Source organism: Haliotis rubra, unplaced genomic scaffold (genome assembly GCF_003918875.1).
Source record: "Haliotis rubra isolate DU_JTF1 unplaced genomic scaffold, ASM391887v1 Scf35, whole genome shotgun sequence".
Lineage (NCBI taxonomy): Eukaryota > Metazoa > Mollusca > Gastropoda > Lepetellida > Haliotidae > Haliotis > Haliotis rubra.
In genome coordinates, this window is record NW_025767024.1 from 595,513 (window position 1) to 611,209 (window position 15,697).

General features: G+C 42.3%; 1 protein-coding gene across 1 annotated transcript; it reads right to left on the bottom strand.

The window, feature by feature from the left end:
• Window positions 1-1,682: 1,682 nt before the first annotated feature.
• LOC124284963 (uncharacterized protein DDB_G0271670-like) lies at window positions 1,683-15,405 on the bottom strand. Its single transcript, XM_046721092.1, has 8 exons — window positions 15,091-15,405; window positions 13,655-13,678; window positions 12,697-12,750; window positions 12,055-12,108; window positions 8,773-8,826; window positions 6,099-6,152; window positions 4,335-4,370; window positions 1,683-3,283 (listed from the first exon to the last, which is right to left on the bottom strand). The coding sequence occupies exons 1-8, from the start codon at window positions 15,155-15,157 to the stop codon at window positions 2,328-2,330; spliced, it is 1,299 nt and encodes a 432-aa protein (XP_046577048.1). The 5' UTR covers window positions 15,158-15,405; the 3' UTR covers window positions 1,683-2,327.
• Between the last annotated feature and the right edge of the window lie 292 nt (window positions 15,406-15,697).

Consider the following 15,697-nt stretch of genomic DNA (forward strand, 5'->3'; position numbering starts at 1 on the left):
GCTCGAGGTTGATGATTAACCGACACCCTCTCCATACTCACTAGAAGGGTCACTAGAGATCACTATTGGGACAATATATAGTCCATCAACCTTACTTTTGTCCCCAAGCTCTTACCGAGGTCATTCGCCTGTTTGAATGTGACGAAAATTTACTGTACCCTTTGAGCTAAAAATAAACACCTTAAGAGATCGTCATAAGAAATTAAAACCATCCTTTCATTGAAAGCGTATAATTTTTACGAAATGGATCGCGTTCCCGTCAAAGGCGAGATGGTTGTTCGGTGGGGATGGCGGAGTAAAGACTGAATGTTTCTCAACACTTAAAGAATTGTGTTTACCATGCTTCCCTACAAACGATCAGACCAATCTCGACACTCCCACCCAATTTGGTAACACCGTAGGTGGCGACTGGTTCCAATGTATGTGTCCTGATCGAACGGTAACGCGCTGGAAGATCTATATGTACCCAATCAACGCAGTCATTCAGACTCGATAAATCAATCACTTCTTGAAACGACAAAGGATGATGAACTGATAAACCTTGAAGCCAAGACCAACAGTACACCACACACTGGGATGAACTCTTGTTCTTGAAGACTTGATCTTTGTCCTAATCTGGGACACTTCAGACAGCATTGGTGACTAACGTCAATACAAAAGATTTCTTCAACCGAAAGCAAAGATCGCTAGGTCTTCGATTGCATCGACCCACAACTGTATATAGTCAATAACGGGTAGGTGAATATAACAAGATGAATTCATAGATTCATAAGAGATTGATTGATGGACTTCTGACTGCTAGGCTGCGTTTGTTTTGTTTGTTGTGTAACGCCGCGCTCAGCAGTATTCCAGCTATATGACGGCTATATGATCAACAGCATGAGCATCGATCTACGCAATTGGGATACGATGACATGTGTCAACCAAGTTAGCGGGCCTGACCACCTGATCCCGTTAGTCGCCTCTTACGAAAGCATGGGTTGCTGAAGATCATTTCTAACCCGGATCCTGAAAGGTACATACCGATGTCTTGTCGAGAAATATACAAAATAAGAATGACAAAACCAAATGTATGAGAAATCTCTGCTGAAATGAGAATCTAATATATCATGAGCTACAATCAGACCAATCAAGTTTATTTCTTACTTAATGACCATTGGCCATGTACAGATGCATTATCGTTTTACTGAATTATCATTATCATTTAAAAGAATGAAACACGACAACATGTACATGATCATGTACATAGATGTATGATTGGTTAGCTGCACTCAGCAGTATTGCACCTATGTCGCGGCGGTCTGTAAATATTCGAGTATGGCCTACACAATCCAGTGATCAACAGCATGAGCATCGATCTACGCAATTGGGATACGATGACATGTGTCAACCAAGTCAGCGAGCCTGACCACCCGATCCCGTTAGTCGCCTCTTACGACAAGCGTGGGTTACTGAAGATCAATTCTAACCTGGATCCTCACGGGTACATAGAAGTATGATTATATACATTTCAGTGAGTGAGTGAGTTTAATTTTACGCCGCACTCAGCAATATTCCAGCTATATGGCGGCGGTCTGTAACCAGACAATCCAGTGATCAACAACATGAGCATCGATCTGCGCAATTGGGAACCGATGACATGTGTCAACCAAGTCAGCGAGCCTGACCACCCGATCCCGTTAGTCGCCTCTTACGACAAGCGTGGGTTACTGAAGATCAATTCTAACCTGGATCCTCACGGGTACATAGAAGTATGATTATGATATATACTTCTATATCTTTAAAATACGGTGAGTAGGTATATATGGCTGTTTCTAGACATAAAGTCTGTTTGATTCATTTTGCACAATTTAGCAACAGCTCGTGCAATCTCAGTAAGCACAATATTCTTTATCGCTTCTCTATCGATGTGTCTGTATCAGTCTCTCTGTGATGAGGGGATTTTCTGTTTGTTTCTATACCTGTGTGTGTGCGTATGTGTAATAGTAGTTGCAGGTTATAAATAAAGTATCCAACAGTTCACATTTTACTTTTTATTCACAAGTGGATAAGTGAATAGGTCAGCGAATTTTGGTCCACATCTATCTCGGCATGTCAGCTCTATGTAGTAGAAGATCCAAAATGATGCAGTGATGGCTACACACGGCTACTGTTCCTGACAAGCCAAGAATCACAGTCAAAACAATTCTGCATTTTCGGTCATCGGATCCTGGTATGACTAAGGGCAGTAAGAGAACTAACTGTGAGGATAAAGACACCTGGCCCAATCCCGCATGGGAGCTCCATGAGAAGATAGCAACTTCCGTGTGTGCTGTTATTTTGAAGCCTTATTTCACCCAAACCTCGCCAGATATAATGGTTCCTGTAGGATTTGCTTCATATAAACTACAGGTGCCCGACAGGTATGTGAAAAGGACGCACTCAGACATCATTTCACAAAGAGCCGAGCAACTTGGTCTACTAGACAGTTGTCGTGAGTAGACATGCGAGAATGTGTTTACACTGTTCATCCTCTGGCGGAAACCGGAACTGACGTTCCGACAGGAAACTAGGAAATCAATCTTTGCTTGCTGAAATGCCGACAGGCTGGAGTTGGTTGGTGTAGCTGTTGTTGTTACTGTGGTTGAGGATGAGGATAGGGATGATGGAGAATACATGGGCTCACTTGTAGACGTTGAAGTCCAGGTTGTGGTCGGTTCAGCTGATGTTGAAGCTGAAGTTGATGTAGACGTTGAAGCGGTCGGCTCAGCTGATGTTGAAGCTGAAGCTGACGTTGACGTGGACGTTGAAGCTATCGGTTCACTTGATGTTGACGCTGAAGTTGATGTAGACGTGGAAGTGGTCGGTTCACCTGATGTTGAGGAAGAAGTTGATGCAGACGTTGAACTGGTCGGTTCAGCTGATGTTGACGCTGAAGTTGATGTAGACGTTGAAGTTGTCGGTTCACCTGATGTTGATGGTGAAGTTGGTGTAGACGTTGAAGTGGTCGGTTCACTTGATGTTGACGCTGAAGTTGATGTAGACGTTGAAGTTGTCGGTTCACTTGATGTTGACGCTGAAGTTGATGTAGACGTTGAAGTTGTCGGTTCACCTGATGTTGATGGTGAAGTTGGTGTAGACGTTGAAGTGGTCGGTTCACTTGATGTTGACGCTGAAGTTGATGTAGACGTTGAAGTTGTCGGCTCAGCTGATGTTGATGGTGAAGTTGATGTCGTTGAAGTTGTCGGTTCATTTGATGCTGACGCTGAAGTCGGCACGCTTGTAGTTGTAGCCGACACAGTAGCTGAAATAATTATATGATATACATGCTCAGATCATCACCACCACCATCATCATGAACATCCTCCCCCTCATCATCAACAACAATAACATTAGTCGAGAAGTGCTACGACACTACGACTGAGACCTATCTCTACGACCGCCTCCGTGGTGTAGTGGTAAGAGCGTCTGCCCGGAGTGCGGAAGGTCGCGGGTTCGATCCCCGACCGCGTCATACCAAAAGACGTTAAAATATGGTACTTGTTGGTCCCTTCCTGGCGCTCGGCATTAATGGGTACAACAAGGACTGGTCGGCTCGGAGTCAGTATAATGTGTCTGAGTGGGGTATTCATGCTTCACTGCGGCATGGTATCTCAGTGAGCTAGCACTATAAAACCAGCTTCAGTCTGGGCTAGTACAAGCAGCCACACATACACATACACACGCATGCACGTCGTCATATGAGCGAAATATTCTCAAGCACGACGTTAAACCCAATTCCACCACCACCACCACCACCACCTATCTCTACTGTCATCCCGGAAGACAGTATTCTGACCAGCTGCTAAACACGTATAAGGCACTGAAAAAGGTTAATCGAGAATTGTAGTTAAGATCAAAAGGATGAAATAAACGTAAGCCTATGCAAAGTCTTGACCACATTCCGTTCATCCCGGGATATTCAGAATATTCATATCCATTGACAACATAATGTAGAGCCGAGGCAGGTTTCCATGTAAGAGGCGACTAACGAGGTTGGGTGGTCAGGCTCACTGACTTGGTTGAAACTTGTCATCGTATCCTAATTGCGTAGATCGATGCTTATGTTGTTGATCACTGGATTGTCTGGTCCAGACGCGATCATTTACAGACAGCCACCAAATAGCTGGAATATTGCTGCGTGCATCATTAACCCAACCAACCAATCAACCAACCAACCAATCAATCAACCAACCAACCAATCAACCAACCAACGTGGACTGGTGCTCAACCTGTTAGACCGCCTGTATGTAGCTTGAATATTCTTGAGTGCGGTGATAAATATAAAAAAAGAAATATGATAATGTTCTACTTACTTTGGCCCGAGCCGCTACTCTCTGTGTCACCGGAACCTACAGAGGAAATATATATTATCACAACACTCCTCTATAAGAAAGTAGCTGCTATTTGTCTGGATGTAATAATCAGTGAAATTATTTATATGCTGTCATATTGGAAGAATCGTATGTCATAATTCTCTGCCAACTCAATAGACGTGCAGAGAACAACCAACAAACATGTTTGTTATGTAGTTGGAGTGCTCTTTAGTGCTGAGATAAACGAAGAAAGAAAGAAAAATATAAGCGTAATGTTTTCCGTTACTTCGACCCGAGTCGCTACTCTCTACGGGTGTAGTTGTCTCACCATAACCACTTGCTGAAGACCCGTGAAGGCCCGGGTTAGAATGAGCCTTCAGTAACCAATGCTTGTCGTAAGAGGCGACTAACGGGATCGGGTGGTCAGGCTCAATGACTTGGTTGACACATGTCATCGTATCGTAATTGCGTAGATCGATGCTCATGTTGTTGATCACTGGATTGTCTGGTCCAGACGCGATCATTTACAGACAGCCACCAAATAGCTGGTATATTGCTGCGTGCAGCGTTAACCCAACCAACCAATCAACCAACCAACCAACCAACGTGGACTGGTGCTCAACTTGTTAAACCGCCTGTATGTAGCTGGAATATTCTTGAGTGCGGTGATAAATAAAAAAGAAAGAAATATAATAATGTTTCTACTTACTTTGACCCGAACCGCTACTCCCTGTGTCACCGGAACCTACAGAGGAAATATATATATTATCACAACACTCCTCTATAAGAAAGTAGCTGCTATTTGTCTGGATGTAATAATCAGTGAAATTATTTATATGCTGTCATATTGGAAGAATCGTATGTCTTAATTCACTGCCAACTCAAAAGACGTGCAGAGGATAACCAACAAACATGTTTGTTATGTAGTTGGAGTGCTCTTTAGTGCTGAGATAAACGAAGAAAGAACGAAAAATATAAGCGTAATGTTTTCCGTTACTTCGACCCGTATTCGCTACTCTCTACGGGTGTAGTTGTCTCACCAGAACCACTGGCTGAAGACCCGTGAAGGCCCGGGTTCAGTAACCCGTGCTTGTTGTAAGAGGCGACTAACGGGATCGGGTGGTCAGGCTCACTGACTTGGTTGACACATGTCATCGGTTCCCAATTGCGCAGATCGATGCTCATGTTGTTGATCACTGGATTGTCTGGTTACAGACCGCCGCCATATAGCTGGAATATTGCTGAGTGCGGCGTAAAACTAAACTCACTCACTCGCTGAAATGTATACAATCACAACACGCGTTCATTAGTAAGTAGTTTACGTGCTTCGAGGAATTACGAGTTATTTATCCCGATGTAATAATTTAATTGTTAGTGACATTATTTATATGCTAATATATTTCAAGAATCTTAAACTAAATTCTGTGTGAACTCAAAAGACATGTAGAGAGTAACAACAAAAATGTTTGTGGTTTTAATGCCATTATCACGTGTGACCCTGTTTGGGATGCATGTCTGATGTCAAACGAGAGGCAGCGGTAGTGTTTAGGAGATACCAGATGACTAAAGACATGCTGTATCTTAGCTCATTGATTTGTTTGATGCATGTCATCGTATACAAATATACGTGGATCGATGCTCAATATGTCAATCACCGAATTGCCTGGTCGAGGCCCGATTACTGTCAGACCAGCGTTATGCGGAGAGTTCTTTACTGCAGAGATAAATGTAAAAAAACAAACAAATAATAATATTTCCACTTACTTTGACCAGAGCCGCTACCCTCTACGGGTGCAGTCGCGGTATCAGTATCAGCGGCTGAAATACATAATAACAACACTTATGCATCAAAATATACCTACGATGCTTCGCGTAATTACCACTTGTTTGTAATAAGATGTGAAATTACTCATATGCTATTACATTTGAAGAATCGTATGTTTAAAGTCTGCGTTAACTAAAAAAGGCGCAGAGAATAACAAACATTTGGGTTCAATAGATCAATGTCATTATCACGTATTTCGCTATTCGTGTTTGCAAAATAGCTATAGGGCACATGACGATAGTTTTCAGCAAGCCGTGAAGATCACATAAAGACTCGGTCTTCAGGGACCATGTTTGCCGTTAGTGTCAGCTAATGCCGTAAATTTTCTTGGCTGGCTGATTGGGTTTATGCATGCCATCGTATAGCAATATGCGTGTATCGATATGACTGGATTGCCTGATTCAGACCCGATTACATAGACAACCATTATGTATACTATAAGGGTAATGCTATTTTTGAGGGCATTATCATTTGCTGAAGCCCGAGGTGTTCCATTAACTGCCCGACGAAGGAGGGCAGTTGAAAAGACCGAGGGCTTCTGCAAATGATAATGCCCTCAAAAATAGCATTACCGCTCATAATTGCTAAAATACATGGAATTTGTGTTGAAAAGAAAAGGAAACAATGAAGGAATTTGACTGTAAGTTTACCAAAATCAACTTCTGACGGGCCTGACTGCCCGAATGCAATTACGTCATCGAACAATTCAAGTGACGTCACAACAGAAAGTGACGATATTCGACCTTGGCCTTTGACAAGACCATAGCCTGCAACATGTCAAGCTATGACAGTGTTCGGTTTTGGTCCATCAACAGTCTTAATAGTGCAATTGTTAAGGTTAGCACCAGCAAGAAAGCCAATATTACCGCTATTTGAAGCGGGAATTCGGGTTGCTTTGACTTGTTTGACCCAGAATATCTGCCAGTCGAAAGCAAATTAATGTCGAACTATGACGTCACTTGACAACAGAACTGATAGTGGCCCGTCGTTAAGGTTGAGCGGTCCAATATCATTTGCAGCGGACCGCAAATTTCTGATAATGGGAGGGCCGTTTCATGATAATTCCATGTATTTTAGCTATAATACTGGAATAAAGTAACTGTGCATTATTTGATGCTATTCCATTTTTAATGCAAAAATGATTTGTGGTGTTTTTCTTAATCACTGTTTAACTGTTGACAGGATAATATCGAAATCTATATGATTAGACACTAGGCATCGTGGCACGCCCTTGAACAGATGTGGTGTCAAAATTCAGTTCACAAATTCAGTATCGTGTGTGTCCACCATTGGTGTTGATGCAGGTTTGATAACGACGACGCATAGACGCCACTAAGCGATTGAAGAAAGCTTGGGAATATTGCTCCATGTCTGAACCAACGCTTGTCCCAATTCAGCTAACGTCAATGATTGATTCTTGGCTTGACGTAAACGGCGCTCCATTTCACCCCAAACGTGCTCGATAGGAGACAGGTCCAGAGAAAGAGCTGGCCAGGGGAGTACCGGAATGTTCTGCTGTCTCAGGCAATCTGTCACAACACGAGCAACATGTTGACGGGCATTATCTTGCTGAAGCGTGAAGTTACATCTTTGTCCTTGGATGGACGGCTGCACACGAGACCCAATGATCTTATCTCTGTATCGCAGTCAGATTGTCATTTACAATGACAAGTTGTGTCCCGCCATGAGATGTGATGACACCACATACCATTACGTTGTCGCCACCAAACTGTCGACGATGAACAACGCACACGTCAGCATACCGTTCACCTCGCCGTCTGTACCACCCTTACCCTGCCACCTGAGCTGTCCAGATGAAATCTCGTCTCGTCAGTGAACAAACCACCATCCCAGTCTTGTCCCTTGTACCATAGATGTCTTCACTAGGCAAGACGTGGATGTCGGTGACGTTGGAGCAAAATTGGGCCAACAGGGTCAGATGTTGTGCTCCCTCAGTCGGTTCTGTACAGTCCTGGGCCTAGATTTTCGAAGCTCTCTTAGCGCTAAGATAGTCGTAAGTTAATGTTAATGTATGGCACTTGCGACTATCTTAGCGCTAAGAGAGCTTCGAAAATCTAGGCCCTGGAACTGATTGGAGCTAAGCCAGGAATGGTCCCAGCACTCAAACTGGTAGTCTGGAATCGATTCCTTAGATGTGTCTTTCTGACGTAACGTCACGCGTGGGCGGCCGGTCCCATGCAAATCTCTCTCGTGTTCCCGTTATGTTGAAAACGTCTCCATAGAGATGAGATCGTGTTTCGATGGACACCAAAAAGTCTGGCCCCTTCATTATGGGCCATTCCAGTCTCCAGTATACCCACGACACGGAAACGCTGATTTTCTGTAAGCCATGACTTGACGTACGCGCAGTTTAGGTTGAACTTAACGTGTTTTCCACAACAGTCAGAGGCTAGAGAATAATCAGCCGTTCTTCAAATTTGAAAATCAGGTGTGTGAACTTCGGGTGTCAAAGTCACGATATGGCTGAAATATTGCCGATGTGACGTTAAATGATAACTCACTCACTCACTCGGGTGTTCATTGTGCACAAAAGTATTCCTGAGTGCGGAGGAGTGCAATCAATCAATCAATCAACATAGTGTTTCCACTTACTTTGACCCGAGCCGCTACTTTCTACGGGGGCAGCTACCGAACCGGAACCTTCAGCTGAAATATATGTAGTCACAACTCTCATTCATAACAAAGTACCATACGTGCTTCGGGGAAATGCCACCTATATACCCGGGTGCAATAACATATGTTATTATGATTGTAGTCCAATGATTGGTAATGAAAAGAAACAAAAACTAATCGAGCAAAACAGTGAAGATTAATTCAGCTGACCATGAAAGAAAGATGGAGTCAAATTGGAAAGTCAGTAACGTGTATGACCACCGTTAGCAGCATCACAAGTTGTGCAACGTCTCCTCATTGAACTGATAAATCTCTGAATAATGTTTTGAGGCAATGCATTCCACTCTTGTTGCAAGGCATTCTCAAGTTCCCCAAGATTGTTGATCTGTGGGCGACGTGAGAGGCGTTGGCCGATGTATTTGATGCTCGTGGTAGTCACACTAGATACTGAAGTCAAGAGTCTGAATGGTCTGCAAACGTTTACGTAATGTCTTGACATTGTGCTGAGTTATTTATTGATGTGTCAAGATATTGTACACAAAAATGTTTTTGCTCCGCTTATTATGTCAATTTCTGTAATGATTTGATTACAGTGCCTATCTAATTTTGAATTCGTACTGATATCTTTTATGCTGCTGAGTATATTTCAAGAATCTTAAAGTAAATTCTGTGTGAACTCAAAAGACATGTAGACAGTAACAACAAAAATGTTTGTGGTTTTAATGCCATTATCACGTGTGACCCTGTTTGGGGCTGATACAAGCGAGGCAGCGGTAGTGTTTAGGAGATACCAGATGACTAAAGACATGCTGGTCATTTATCTTGGCTCACTGATTTGTTTGATGCATGTCCTTAGATCTGTCTTTCTGACGTAACGTCACGCGTGGGCGCCCGGTCCCATGCAAATCTCTCGTGTTCCCGTTATGTTGAAAACGTCTCCATAGAGATGAGATCGTGTTTCGATGGACACCAAAAAGTCTGGCCACTTCATTAGGGGCCCATTCCAGTCTCCAGTATACGGAGACGCTGATTTTCTGTAAGCCGTGACTTGACGTGCGCGCAGTTTAGATTGAAATTAACGTGTTTTCCACAACAGTCAGAGGCTAGAGAATAATCAGCCGTTCTTCAATTTTCAATATCAGGTGTGTGAACTTCGGGTGTCAAAAAGCATGCAAAAATGAGTAAGTTCATTGTGCACAAAATGCACTTGCCATACTGATACATCAAATTTCATGCAAAGTGCTTTGCTACATGGCATTGTTTAATTAGGGTTATTGTAACTTTTCAAATGACTTTTATTTATGCAACTTTATGTTATGCACTTTTTTCCGTTAGTATGGTTGAAGTATTCCTGAGAGCGGAGGAGTGCAATCAATCAATCAACCTATCAATCAATCAATCAATCAACATAGTGTTTCCACTTACTTTGACCCGAGCCGCTACTTTCTACGGGGGCAGCTACCGAACCGGAAACTTCAGCTGAAATATATGTAGTCACAACTCTCATTCATAACAAAGTACCATACGTGCTTCGGGGAAATGCCACCTATATACCCGGGTTCAATAACATATGTTATTATATACTGAACATCACTGAACACGCACCACCTGTATTAGTTTGGATTTCCAAGAGCATAAATGAGCAATCGGTGTAAATTTTACATACCTTTGTAGTCCAATGATTGGTAAAGAAAGGAAACAAGAACTAATCCAGCAAAACAGTGCAGTTTTAATTCAGCTGACCATGAAAGAAAGATGGAGTCAAATTGGAAAGTCAGTAACGTGTATGACCACCGTTAGCAGCAACACAAGCTGTGCAACGTCTCCTCATTGAACTGATAAGTCTCTGAATAATGTTTTGAGGCAATGCATTCCACTCTTGTTGCAAGGCATTCTCAAGTTCCCCAAGACTGTTGAAATGTGGTCGACGTGAGAGGCGTTGGCCGATGTAATCCCACAAGTGTTCAATGGGAGACAAATCGGGTGACAATGCAGGCCATGGCAGTAGAGGAATGTTGTTGTTTGCCAGAAACTGTGTTGCAACACGTGCAGTGTGCGCACGAGCATTGTCCTGCTTGAATGTGTGCAGATCTTGATGTTGGTTAAAGAAGGGAACGACGTTGTCCTGAAGAATGGTGTCACGGTAGTAAAGGGCATTCACTCTGTCACGACAAACTACCAAAGCGGTTTTAGGATGATAACTGATTGCTCCCCACACCATAATGCTTGCTCCACCCCACCGATCTGTTTGCACAACACAGTCCTGATGGTAACGTTCTCCCCGTCGACGCCCGTCAGCATTTCGCAAGTGAAAACGTGACTCGTCGGAGAACACAACACCATGCCAACGTCGTAACAACCACAAACGATGCTGTCAACATTATGCAGTGGCCAGCCCTTAGTCCTGATTTAAACCCAATTGAACATCTTTGGGATGAAATTCAGTCACAACGATACTGAAGTCAAGAGTCTAATTGTTTAATTAGGGTTATTGTAACTTTTCAAATAACTTTTATTCATGCAACTTTATGTTATGCACTTTTTTCCGTTAGTATAGTTGGAGTATTCTTGCAATTGAGTGCGGAAATCAATCAATCAATCAATCAATCAATCAATCAATCAATCAATCAATCAATCAACATAGTGTTTCCACTTACTTTGACCCGAGCCGCTACTTTCTACGGGGGCAGCTACCGAACCGGAAACTTCAGCTGAAATATATGTAGTCACAACTCTCATTCATAACAAAGTACCATACGTGCTTCGGGGAAATGCCACCTATATACCCGGGTTCAATAACATATGTTATTATATACTGAACATCATTGAAAACGCACCACCTGTATTAGTTTGGATTTCCAAGAGCATAAATGAGCAATCGGTGTAAATTTTACATACCTTTGTAGTCCAGTGATTGGTAAAGAAAGGAAACAAGAACTAATCCAGCAAAACAGTGCAGTTTTAATTCAGCTGACCATGAAAGAAAGATGGAGTCAAATTGGAAAGTCAGTAACCTGTATGACCACCGTTAGCAGCAACACAAGCTGTGCAACGTCTCCTCATTGAACTGATAAGTCTCTGAATAATGTTTTGAGGCAATGCATTCCACTCTTGTTGCAAGGCATTCTCAAGTTCCCCAAGACTGTTGAAATGTGTGTTGGAGTATTCTTGCAATTGAGTGCGGAGATCAATCAATCAATCAATCAATCAATCAATCAATAAATAAATCAATCAATCAATCAACATAGTGTTTCCACTTACTTTGACCCGAGCCGCTACTTTCTACGGGGGCAGCTACCGAACCGGAACCTTCAGCTGAAATATATGTAGTCACAACTCTCATTCATAACAAAGTACCATACGTGCTTCGGGGAAATGCCACCTATATACCCGGGTGCAATAACATATGTTATTATATTTTAAGAATCTTATGTCTAAATTGTGTGACAACTCAAAAGGCGTGCAGAGAATAACCAACAAGCATGTTTGTTCTTTTATAAATCCATGTCATTATCACGTCTGGCCCATAGGCCCTCGTGTCTTTGCGAAGATTAAAGATTAAAAAAAATTAATTGAGATGACCCCCAACTCGAAATGCCTCACAGTACAATACATCATGACAAGGTCATAATGTATTGTACTGTGAAGCATTTCGAGTCGGGGGTCATCTCAAAAATTCTTTTTAAAATCTTTAATCCTCGCAAAGACACGAGGGCCTGTGGTGGGCCCTCTGTTGGGATGATACAGGCGAGGCAGCGGTAGTGTTTAGATGTTGACTAATGATATTCGGGGGCTCAAGGCCCGATTACCTTCTGACTGTCGTTATGCAGTTGGTATATTCTTGTATGTGGGGATAAATAAAACAAACAAACAAACAATAAGCGTATTAATGTTTCCGATTACTTTGACCCGAAAGGCTATTCTCTCCAGGGTCACTTATCGATCCGGAACTTTCAGCTGAAATGTATATAGTCACAACTCTCAGTCATAACAAAGTAGCTTACGTGCTTCGAGGAAAAACCAGCAGGCATGTCTGTGGTTCCATAGATCAATGTCATTATCACGTGTGGCCCTCTTTAGGGGACGTACAGGTGAGGTGATTGTAAGATACCAGATGACTAAAGACATCCTGGGGGATCGACGTTGTTCCAAATGTCAAATTAACATTGACCCAACTCAGTATGTGTTACGACTTGTTCTGGTCCTGTCGTAAGGGTCGGTCCATCTGATTCCAGATAATTGACTTGTGCTATGAAAACCGTTATGCTACTAATTTAAGAAGTGCCTCCAACGTCCCACATGAAAAGAGTCTAAGTGATTTAGATATTTCCATTTGTTGCTATCATCTTGAAGTTCATTTTATGTTTAAATGTCCTATTTCTTATGATGTGAGAGAGACATATTGCCATACATACAGTTTAAGATAAAAGACCCGCTTATGTACACACTCAATTCTGAAGATTCATCGGCCTCAGTAAGTGTTTAAAATATGCCAAAGAGGCTTTATCTATACGTTCCTCACTATTATGATAGTATACCCTTCATCTGTACAGCTTTTGAACCACCACCACCACGGTGTATGTATTTATTGTTTGTTATGTAATGTATACGGACTTGTGGCCTCTATACTGAATAAGCTTCTTCTTCAATGGCCTGTTCATCGCTGCTCACATCTATATGTGATTTTCAGATTTTACTTGGAAATTCGGGACTCAGACACATTGTTTTACTCGAACGTTTCACATGTTAAATGAGAGTCATGCTAAATTAAAGGACACCACACCACACCACACCACACCACACCACACCACACCACATCGAAGTTAAACCACACCACATGTAAAAGAATTTGTCCACTTACCTGGGCCGCCCAGGCTGTTTGTAGCTGCAAATTTCCCAAAACGTATTATAAAACCAATTATTCATAGTATACTTACATACAGTCTTTTCATAAATACATTTTGCCATCGAATGGTTTGACAAAACGGTTTTATGATATTAATGTCTGTGTCAGTTAGAATCAATGTCTAACAATACAAACATATGTGGCAACCTCAAATTTTAACGTTTCCAGTTTGGTCAAACTGGGTTCTTTCTTAAACCACGTGGTTTTAACATAACTGGATTGTCTGGTTTAGGCTTAACTGTTTGAAGGCCGCTGTCGTAAGTGACCGTTCATAATTTATGGCTGGGGGTTGTGGTGATGATTTTATATGGGGAAACATGTACAATGGGAATGACAAACACACACACACACACACACACACCCAATAAATTATGCACCCCCATGTCATCTACAAAATCCACCACCCCCGTGATTTTTAAGCATAATATGTTAATATTTTTATGTACAAAATTGCTGACACCCCCCACCCAACCCTCACCCCGTACATGTGTACAAAATTGATGACCCGCCCTATCTCCCCAGAACAAAATGGGTGACATACACACGCACTCACATACGCACGCACGCACACTCGCACACGCACACCTATTAAACTCATCATCACCCCACCCCACCCACCCCACCACCCCCAAGCCATAAATTATGAACGCTCCCTATGGCAGGAATATCCCTGGGTGCAGAGCTAAGCAGTAAAGACTTACACTTTTGGTAATTGCGTGTATAGTTACAGGATGTGCCTACTCTCTTCCCGAAACCGTGCGTCATCACTTATCTTCACTGATCCATTAATATGATCCTAATTACTGGTTTTATTATATTTATGTTCCATGGAATCTGTTCCGAGGTTGTCCTTTGGCGCTGATGTTTTATATACAGCTCAAAACAACATACAGAACATCCTCAATTGGGGTACAATATTCTTATTCGAAATATCATCGTAAGGATGCGAAAGTCACATTAACTTAGTGCGCCTAGTGGCTGCAAGAGATGTATACTCCCCAGGGAGTTGAGATTAAAAATACGATGTGCTGTTGAGATTGACATCCAATGATCGGGGCGGTGGGGTAGCCTAATGGTTAAAGCGTTGGCTCGTCACGCCGAAGACCCGGGTTCGAATCCCCACATGGGTACAATGTGTGAAGCCCATTTCTGGTGTCCCCCGCCGTGATGTTGCTGGAATATTGCTAAAAGCGGCGTACTCAGTCAGTCAGTCCAATGATCGAGGGAAAATATACCAGCGCCTTGAGCATGTACTAGTTGCGTGGATATGTGCGCTATATTAATATCCTGTAATTATAATTATAATATCATCATATCGTACGCAAACAAGGTAGCAACTAAACTAATTAGTTTGCCTGGTGTTTGACATTCAAATGAAGGTGTACACGTACCTCGAGCCTGTTTCCACAACAAAGCCATCGTCATCATCATAACCATCATCATCAAAAAGCGAACCATTGCCTCGGATTCTGTGATGTCCTTTACTTGAATTTCATAGACTGCTTCAAAGTTCTATCCTTAAATCCGACGAACGTTTTTCCTACGAAAAACAATCGAAGTCGAATCCAATGGCACCCACAATACCACGTTGTTCTTGTGTAATTCACATACACCATTAAACATTAATCAGGCACCTTTAGTACGTTTTGTTGGACATGGGTGTTAACGTGCTTTCCTTGCAGTCACCAAACTAAAATTTGATGCTAGCAGTGCCACCGCCTCCAATGGTATTTCTATACACGCAGTTCCATTCATAATCGATGATAAATCTCATCATTATTTACCTGTCATCGATTGAGTATGTGTCTTCAATAAACTCAAACATGGCTTTGTCACTGTGGCGTACTGCATATGGATTTATACGGTCATGTATCGTTCGATAAACTTTTAAAAGATTTATTTTCTATGAAGCGTACAAATCGACAGTTCAGCATGATTGCTACTGTCACCGCGTGAGACAGTGTTTCCACATGTTGGAACATCCCTGAGCAATGATAA

Coding starts and splice junctions, on each gene's coding strand:
- LOC124284963 (XM_046721092.1), bottom strand. CDS start 15,157: ATGGTTCGCTTTTTGATGATGATGGTTATGATGATGACGATGGCTTTG. Junction 12,751..13,654: donor AAACAGCCTGGGCGGCCCAG/GTAAGTGGACAA, acceptor TATACATTTCAG/CTGAAAGTTCCGGATCGATA. Junction 4,371..6,098: donor GGGTAGCGGCTCTGGTCAAA/GTAAGTGGAAAT, acceptor TTTCCTCTGTAG/GTTCCGGTGACACAGAGAGT.